The 10,075-nt window shown below is 36.9% G+C and overlaps 1 protein-coding gene across 1 annotated transcript in view; it reads left to right on the top strand.

The window, feature by feature from the left end:
• The first annotated feature begins 3,223 nt into the window (after positions 1 to 3,223).
• abcc12 (ATP-binding cassette, sub-family C (CFTR/MRP), member 12) overlaps positions 3,224 to 10,075 on the top strand; it is a 30,425-nt gene continuing 23,573 nt past the window's right edge. Inside the window, 7 exon segments of the mRNA XM_042484208.1 lie at positions 3,224 to 3,250; positions 3,529 to 3,695; positions 6,620 to 6,676; positions 6,914 to 7,065; positions 7,164 to 7,310; positions 7,539 to 7,686; positions 8,637 to 8,873. Of these exon segments, the coding sequence (XP_042340142.1) occupies positions 6,626 to 6,676; positions 6,914 to 7,065; positions 7,164 to 7,310; positions 7,539 to 7,686; positions 8,637 to 8,873 (735 nt within the window). The 5' untranslated portion in view covers positions 3,224 to 3,250; positions 3,529 to 3,695; positions 6,620 to 6,625.

Raw genomic sequence — 10,075 nt, 5'->3', positions numbered from 1 at the left:
ATTTGACACAGATTAAAAAAAAATTGCAGCCTCCAAAACTACCGCTTAATCAAATGATGATGTGCAGATGTTCCTCTGTTTATCGTTTATGAAAGGATCTAGCTGCATGAGTGTGAACTGAACAAAATTAAGAAAAGCTCCTATAAAAAAATAGGTCAAATAGAGTGGAGGTGAGGCGGACCATGACGTGAAAATGAGGCATTAGAATTCAAATAATTGGAGAAGGTTTTAGCATTAATCCAACAAAGGTACAGCATGTTTCCTTTAATAAATTATCAGCAAGGCTGATAGCACAATTTTTTATATTACGAGCTCATTTTCAGTATAGTTAATCTTTTAACAGATATTTTCACTCTCTGCAGTGTATGCATGAAACCCTGCTCTTTGTCTGATATATTTAGAAGACAGTGTTCCAGTTTAAATCATTAAAACTCATTAGTCGTTTGTAATATGTAACAAGTTAAAGCTTGAGTAGGCAGTGTCATTGGACAATAATACCATATTTACCTTAATTAAAGTCTGCACCTTCTCTTGGCTCAGTTTTTAGGCTTTAGAAAATGTACCCCATGATAGGACTTTTGCCAATTGCAGGTCATTTCAGAGAGAGAGCATCCCTGTTGGCTATTTCACAAATACAGATGCATGTTCATGTCCCTTCAGTGAAAGCATGATTCAGTGATGGAGAATCTTGCAGAGAGAGTTGGTTTTTGAGCATCAGCAAAAAATTTACAAATGAAGATCAATTATTTTAGTGTCATCTGTAAATGAATTATGCTGAAGGCTTGTTACTGCTAGACATTTAATATCAAATCATTCCTAAACCAGTGGGTGTGTTAGTCTGTTAAATAAAATATTTGTTGAATCCTTTGAAACCTCAGCAAATTTGTTTAATTTCTTCCAAGAACATGGGGAGAAGGCAATGAGCAGCTTAACAATACATGGTCCAAAAAATAACATGAATTTTGTCAAAAAGGTAAAAGAATGTCAACTGAAAATAAGCAAAAAAAAGAAGAAAGAAAAAAAGTGGGGATTTTTTTTTTTTTTTAAAAAAAAGACCAGAAAAAAGTGGGGATTTTTTTTAAAAAGACCAGAAAAAAAGTGCAGAAAATAAAAAACTATAATTATAATAGTTTTTCCTGTAACATGTATCTGTACTTGTGAAAGGCATCTGAAAACAGCACAAGGAAAGTGATGTCACTCCAGGTTTCAAAGGGTTAAATCAGTTAGACCTGTCATCTCTTTGCATGACACCATGAAGTGAAGAAATACTGAGGCACTTCAAAGTGTATGAGTGACCACCAACCTTTTCATTGTTTTTTATGTCATTTTAATTTTACATACAAAGTCAGTTCCTCTAGATATGTTTTGCAGAGTTTCTGTGTTGTGCAGCATTTGCGACACTATAGGACAGAATAAGTTAGTAGTTTGTGTTGATATTGAGTGGACATGAGGCATTTTTTGAATCTATTTTTATTCTTCCATTAACACAATGGCAATGGAATAAGAAATGGAATGTCAAAATTCAAATATTCTTTTCATTAATATATAAAACAAGCAACCTGACTAATAACAAAAACTATAAGATCTACCTCACTAAACTCTCTGACCACATTATCAGTAGGTTTTTGAGCTGAAACAATGAATTAATTAATTGATTAGTTAATTGATTGAAAACTAATGGCTAGCTGTTTTGATTATCTTCCAATTTATTTTTTTAAAACCAAAAATTATATTAACTGGTTCTGATTCCTTTAATGTGAATATTTATTATAGCTGTCTATGATAGTAAACTAAATATCTTTGGATTTCTGAATATGAATTGGATTAAACAAAATCTTTAAATTGTTATTTGTATGATAATGAAATAATTGTTAGTTTATGCACTAAAATGCCAACTTCCATCACAATCTACACTGATAAAAGCAGTATTTCGTACCAACAGTGAGCTCAAACAAGTTTCACTGTTTGAGTTTTTGAGCACAAAAATGAATTGGTTATTTTTGCACAATGCAATTAACAGTTGATAATGTGGACAGATAGCACCTGTTGCAGCCGTATGATACGTCCTGGGATGGCATCACGTTGATGCTGCCCATTACGACACAATAGAAGGAGCTGGAAGGGGTGGTGTATGAATCCAACAAACCCCTGACTTTCACCCAAAAGGCTGCTGTTCACTTTCTGTATGAATGTTAAGCTCCACCATGATGTTTTTTTCTCAACCTAAACATGTGCTTTTGTTGATGTCTTGGTGTTAGTTGCCATGTGCTTTTGTTGCCTAAACCTAAAAATGTCCTTTTGTATACGAGAAGCCTTGGTTGCTGTGTTCTGGAACGTCAACAGCAGATGCAGGAGGATTAGTCACAAGTAACTTTCTGCAAATAAACTTCAAGGAGTCAGGACCTGTAGAGGTTTACACCTCGACTAGTAAATTGACTTTTAGACGTTTTTGCCACGTTTAGATGAGAATGGCCCGACTAAATACAGAAAAGTCTTTCCTTTGCACCTTAAAAAAAATCTACATTCCAATGATAACACTGTTAAAATGATCCTTGTATACACAGATCTGCAAAAACATCTGAAAATGTAGTATGCATGCCAGGCCAGTAGTTGGTGGTGTAACTTTGTAAAGACACACCATAGAAGAACACCATGTGCATGCGCTAAGTGCAATGGTGAGGTCACCGTTTTCACACGATGCACGTTGCTGGCGTACATGATGACAGAAGGTTCAAAAGTTTGCATTTTCAGGCCCCCAAAACACTGTTACCTTGCGAATGACAGGCTAAACTGCAGCAAAAGTGGCAGACGGTGCTGGTCAGTCCAGGAGGCGTATAACAGATACTGTGAAAGTTCCAGGGTTCACATTAAATCAGAATACAAAAGCTTGACTAAGATGCCGAATGTGCTAGGTCTGGCACTAGATGTTCCTCCTAATAGGTGCCCTGAACCAACGTCCTGATGGTAAAAACTTAAACTCATCCAGCCGAGGGTGGTCCTGACAGTCCAATATAATCTAAGCCCTTTCAAAGAACCTGTATGTTATAAATGTCCAAAACCTGGTTTGACTCCTCCCTGAAATCTGACTGGCCTTTTGAACAAGACCTTTAACTCTGTTTTTATTGGACAGATTCAGGTTATGGGAGGAGTTCAACATTCTGCATGTTCTTATTTCCTTGAACACATAAAAAAGCTTGTTTTTTAGCTTGAGTTGAAAAGTCTTTGAGTAGAACGCATTGCCATGCATCAGGTGAGTATTCACTTTTGCTCATTTTTTGCTCATATCTTCCACCAGACAGAAAATTAAGATATCTATTCATTCTTTTTTCCTCTTCAAACTATGTCATCTTATACATACTATCAGTCAGTAACTGTCCTGGATCACCTGACTGCTTTTGGCACCTGCTACCTCCCCTCACAGCTGTGCTTGATTGACATAAAAGCTCATCATGATAAACAGCAGAGGGCAGTTTTTATTGCTAACCCCGCCTTTAGTCCTTATCTTCTGATCTTATTTGTTTTTGCGAGGTTGACCACATTGTCCTTCAAGGATTGAGGAGGGACATCTACCTCTGAACAGGCCAGCCTTTGATCTACATAAAAGACATTTATGTAACACAGTAACATATTGCTGCACTGTTAGCTTTGGAGTCCATCAACAAGCAGCAGCAAGTCTTCCAGTCCTTCACTCAGAGGTATTGTTTTAGTTTGCTTTACATTTTCGCATAATTTTGAATGACTTTTGATACGTTTTGGTTGTTTAGTCTACTGCAGTCTTTGTAATTCAGCTCAGTTATATCAGTTTAGGTTTGGGTTGTTTCTCTTTGTTAAGAGCGCATGATCATTTTATTTCAAGTTTAGCTTTTTCATATTAGCTTTTTTATTAACATACATTGCCATTCAAAAGTTTGGAATCTCCTACAAAAGCGTGATTGTATTGAGTCTATTGCCTGAAGGACTACTATATACTTTTGTATGGTCTTTCTTGCTTTTAGCTTGTCGAAATTCCTCTTTACAAATAGGCTTACTTGTTTCAACCATGCTGAGACTTGAAGGGACAGAAAGGGACAGAGCTCAGTTTGAGCATCAGTTGGATAAGAATAGAACATAAACAGTCACTGGTAAAAAAAAAAAAAAAAAAAAAATCTGGATGCTTGGCATCAAAATGTGTGCAGATTTAGAATAAGAACAGGTTCCTTTTGCAGTGTCAAGTGCACAATAATACCGTTAACAAACCGGAAATAACTTTAGCAAAGCTCTTCTTCAGACTTTACAATAGAAACATCATCAATATAGGTGATTTCCATTTTTTTAACAGTTGTACATGTTTATTTAATTGTTCTATGGTTTAGCCCAAATACCTCATTTTTGTTTAGTCTAGTTCATCTTAATTGAATAATAGCACAGTACCTCTTTACAGGTGCATTTAGCTGATATATATCCCAAATATAGCACTAAGATATTTTTCTGAATATTCAGTATTTTGAGGCAATTGAAAAGTTACAGGACACGAAAAAAGAAGACTTTAAAAATCTAATTTCAGGGTGTCCAGGCTCTTATATATTGCTTCTCACCACTGTGTTTGTCTCTCAAAAGTGCTGCTGGAGTGAAGCCCCTAAAACTGTTTACATAGCCCTTTGTGCTTCAAATAACCATTTACAGAGATAAGATGAGTCTAAACACTTGTCTAAACAGTTGCGTCAACCTGATTTTGCACTTTGTTTTAGGTCTAACCATGTGTACATGTCCTTGTAATATAGTTTAACATGCAGTTGCCACACGTAATCTCCATTTGCTTGTAGGGTTGTAAAGCATTGCTTGTTCAGCTCTTTATATATTTTACTGTGCAGTAACAAGGGTCACATGGACTCATCTTTCTGAATGTGCATTTCATTTGACATGGTATGAATGGAGGTGAGAGGCAGATAGGACAGGGGTAAGTCTAGATCATTGACACTGTCATTTCAGATATCCTTGATGAGGCATGAAAAGCTGTGGCATTCAGAGGTCCTGCAGTAAAAACACAGATTATTTTAACAAGGCTGTTTTTGAATGATTCCTTCACTCTATCACAGTTTGATATCAGTATTCTGTGTCTGTCTGAGCCTTATCAAATCTGTGCAACCTTTGATGCAGTATGGGCATATTTGTGATGTTTTACCAAAATCATATTGGACAGATTTATATTGGGAAAACAATATAGTTATTATTGGTGGTCCAAAACAGAAAAAAAAATCAGTAAATTTCCACTCTGGCATACTTATGATTAATTTAATTTGAGAAATAATTAAATTATATGAGTTGTGTTAAATTGTCAGGGATACAGGAGGATCTACTTACCTCAATCACTGACATTGGTTCTATGTATATCTTTCTACATCTGGCAAAAAAAATTAAATGCAACACTTTTTTTTCACCGGTTGAAGTTAAATATATAACAAAATACATGAGACTTTTTTGCAGGAATTTCTTTATTTTTCTCTCAAATTTTGGTAACGTGTTCAAATCTGTGTTGGTGAGCACTTATCCTTTTCCAAGATAATCATCCACCAAACAGGTATGGCATTAGTTCAAAAGCAACAGCTCTGGTGGACATTTCTGCAGTCAGCATGCCAATGTCACGCTCCCTCAACACCAGTGTCAGGTCAGCACTAGTGTTGTGTGATCAAACTGCATATTTTAGAGGGACCTTTAATTGTGACCATCACAAAGTACATCTGTGTAGAAATGATGTCATTTAACCAGCACGTTGATATGCCAACTTTGTCAGGTGGATGGATTATTTCTTTTTAAAAAGGAGAAATGCTCACTAACATGGATTTCAACAATTTTGTGCACAAAATTTGAGAGAAATCTTTCTATCAAGTGCATAAAGAATCTTAGATTTTTAACTTAAATCTGTGAAATCCTGGTGCAAAAACATACAGAGATGCTATCTTTGAACACCAACACTCTCTCATATTACATATATAAATTTATGCTTATATTCTGGTAATTTTCTTGTAAATTTTTAAAAACTTCTTCCTATTTTTGGGCCATTTGTTGTTAAATTGCTCATTAAATTGCTCACCTTCTCCCCATGCTTTTGAGAGAAATCAAACTAATTTGCTCAGGGTTCAAAGGGTTTAACAGGTTGGATTTCAGCAGTTTTGGGTTTTTTTTTTGCTTGCATTTCATGGCAGCCAGTTTATTATCTTTGGTTATTTGATATGAAGCTTTGTATGCTTATCACGTGGTTTTTAATTGCGTATACTGTTATGGTTTTATGTTTCACACAGCTGTCTGTCAAGGTCATGAGATGGGCTGTTTTTTATTGAATTGGGTGGTTTTCTAAATTGTGTAATTGAGTTGTAAACTGTCAATCTGAGCTGGTGTCACTGAATACCCATAGTCACATATTCTAAAATAATGCTTCCAGCAGCTCTTGTGATTGTAGATTGTGTTGATATGTGTTGTGAATCTTCAAACACATAATAATGTTGTTACACATAGCAGAATGAGTAATTATTGCAACCTCTAGCTATATGCTATTGTATCTAGTATTTTTGTCTAAATTACCTAACATCTCTTGTTTACTGGTAAAATACTAACCTTGTATATTTGCTGTCCCTCAAACCAGGACAAAATGAAGAAAGACTATTCAATGGATTTCAACAACACTCGAGGAATCTCTTTTGTGAGTACCAAACAAACAGCAGCTTCCACCAAACCACTCCTCGCCCTCGAATGTTTCTTTCACTGCCTCAGATTTTTCCACCGCCATTGTTCCTCCTGCATCCTGTGTTTTTGTTGCAGATTTGTTTGATCCACTTTATGAGACTGGAATACTGATGAAAGATTCTCCCTCTCTCTCCTTGCCATCTCTGCTTCTTTTGCCTTTCTCTCTGATTTTTTTGCATTTCTGACTCTTAAGATTGAAGATAGTTTCAGAGAGAGAACTGAATCTGTGACCTTCAGAACTGAACATAATAATGTGGAAAACAACAAAAGAGCCCACCCAACGCTTTTTGGGAAATACAACCAGAGCATTCAGACCCTCAAACCCTTCCGATGGTTCTCAACCAAGTCAGTGTCAGAGATGAATCACTTTGTCTGTTTTGGTGTACTTTTATATTATTTGATAAATCATTTTAATAAACACTGGGTGATGTGTTCATGTCTAGGTCCCACCCTCTGGACGATGCAGGTTTCCTGTCCTTTGCAACCTTTGCCTGGATGACCCCCATTATGTGGTCCTTGTTCAGGAATAAGCTGGACATAAGCTCTCTCCGCCTGTCTCCTTTGGATGTATCGGACACCAGTGGGGAAAGGTCTGACACTCTTCTTGCTGATTCATGGTGGCCCCACATTACTGTCCTTTGACACAGTTGCAGTGTATTATAGACATATTGCAAGCCTAATTGCTGAAATTCATATTTGGGAAATGAATCATGAAAGTGCGAGGAAATGAAACAACAGGGAATCAGTGTTGTGTGTCTCATGAGTGGTACTGTTTAGTGTGAGACATTAACATGGTTGAATGCCTGCGTTGTGCACAGGCTCTACAGACTCTGGGAGGAAGAAGTGGCAAAGGTGGGCCTGGAGAAAGCCTCTTTGTTTCGAGTGATCCTTCGCTTTCAACGAACCAGGCTGATTTTGTCTGTTCTTGTTGGTTTCCTTGCCATAACTTCAATGTTTCTGGGCCCGGTAATTTCTTTTCAGTTGATTATAAAAACTATTAGCATTTTCTTTATTGGCCGCATTCAGTGGCCCTCCCTGAGGTTTTCCCTAATATCACATTAAGTGTAAATATGGTGAAAGAAGTATTCATATCTTTTACTTCAAGGGACAGTTCACCCCCAAATCAAAAATACATATTTTTTCTCTTGCCTGTAGGGCTGTTTATCAGCCAAGATAGTTTTGATGTGAGTTGACAAATGTTGGAGATATTGACAGTAGAGATGTCTGTCTTCGTTCCATTATAACGGAACTAAATAGCACTCAGCTTGTGGTGCTCAAAGCACCCAAAAAAACCCCAAAAAAACTACATTTGAAAAACTCAACAGCAATGTCTCTTTCTAGGAACCATGACCCAGTTACTCAAGAGAATGCACAGACCTTGTTGACCATTTTCATGTAGGAACTACTTTGTTTCTATCAAAACTACATCCACCAACTGTATCACTGTGCAGAAGGAAGTGTCACGGACTCATGGACAAGAGTCTCATACTCATACTCGTGAAAGCGTAGATGTAAATATTAATAGTGTCCTCCTTGGCTAAGCTGTAAAGTGAGTTAACTCAGAAGTGCTAGCTGAGCTGGCAGTAGATGCACAGTTCCCTCTGCACATTCATACGATTGGAGGGTGTAGATCAGTAGAATGAAAAAAGTTCCTAAAATTGGACAAAAAGAACAGGACTTGAGTAAATCTATTTAGTTACTTTACAACACTGTTAGAAAAACACAAGTTGTGTGCTGTGTATGTCTCATCACTTTGGGGAGTTGATGGTAATTTCGGTGGAGTGCTGCCAAACAAACCAGCTCAAGTCTCTATGGGTGATATCCCGGTTTAAGGTCTAATGACTGATAAATTTAGTGCTGGTTTAGTGTTTGATGTTTTTTCTCTTTTTTAAGTTTAAACCTCTCTGTCTTCTCAGGCTGTTCTGGTCTATGAAATCCTGAACTATGTTGAGGAGCCAGAGAAGTCGCCAGTATACCATGGTGTTGGTCTGGCTATTGCTTTGTTTACCACAGAGTTCCTCAAAGCCTTCTTTATATCCTTGTTGTGGGCAGTGAGCCTGCGCACTGCAGTCAGACTTAAGGGGGCCTACTCTGCAGTCGCCTTTCAGAAAGTCATCTCTCTGCGAGTGCACAGCGGCATTTCAGCGGGAGAGGTAAAGACAGGGTAGCACACATTCAGGTTCAATGCTTATTTATGGAAGACAAGGACAGCCGCAGTTTCAATTATATTTTTTCTGTCATTTTCTCAAGATATTTTTTTCATTATCTTGAAACAACAAAGCTTGCTCTCTAAAGATAGTGAAATAATTAACTAGTTGTGTCGAGATAATGGCATTTAAGAAACAGTTGGATTTATGGCCATTCTGGCCTTCCATACTTTGCATGCCTCCATTTCTCCAGGAAAGCAATCCTATAGGCCAGATATGCAATTTTCCCATCATTTCTGCTTCTTATTCTTAGTAGACAGTAGGAAATGAGTGAAGAAAGAATAATTCTGATCGACCATTTATGTTGTTACATCAGTCCAAATTAGTCTGCACCGACTTTGAAAATGAGACTGTATAAGTAAGAGATACATTAAAAGAAGTACCCACCATAAAGTCTTCACAGACCTCTATTCATGCTTTTTTTCTACATTTTACAAACCTGTTTTTTGACCTGCCTGTGACATCGAATGTGACACACTAAGAAAACCCTCGCACACATCGAAAGGCATAGTCGTACTGCAGAGCCGTGTACACAGCTCTTGTCTACTGGCAATGGGAAATGAATCTACTGCCTATTTTTAACATTGTAACCCGTGTTTAAAAAAATGCATACATGCAATAATATTATTATAGTGTCTTAGATGAATTGAGTAATTACTGTGGAGAAGACTTTGTGGCCATGTTGGTTATTTAAACAGAGACAAAAACTATGCTACTCTTAACTTCATGCTCTTCTGCCAGAGCAAACAAACAGTATCACCAATAGTATTTGGTGTAATAATGAATGAATAAAGTTACCCTCTGATTCAGCTAAACAGCAGTCATGTGGGGACTGCCAACAATTTAATTCCAAATATTATGACTGCCAGGGCCATAGAGGTTTTTTATGCATATGCACCTGTGATTAAACATCAAATCATCCCATATAAACATTCTGGCTGCACATGTAAATGGTGTTACTTAAAACTTTTTTGCATACCTGCTTGAATTATGCATTTTGATGTCAAATATTTGGGATTTTGTTCTTGTTTATAACTAACTGTTGTTTCCAAACTTCTGTGTCATTGATATCTAGTGGAATTCATCAACACTGACTATTAATCTTGGCAAATGTGGATTACAATCTTTCTCTCCCTCTTTCTCACATC

The sequence above is a fragment of the Plectropomus leopardus genome, chromosome 1 (assembly GCF_008729295.1).
Source record: "Plectropomus leopardus isolate mb chromosome 1, YSFRI_Pleo_2.0, whole genome shotgun sequence".
NCBI classification, from domain to species: Eukaryota; Metazoa; Chordata; class Actinopteri; order Perciformes; family Serranidae; genus Plectropomus; species Plectropomus leopardus.
Note: the sequence above shows the minus strand (reverse complement) of the source record. Positions and strands in the feature narration are given on the sequence as shown.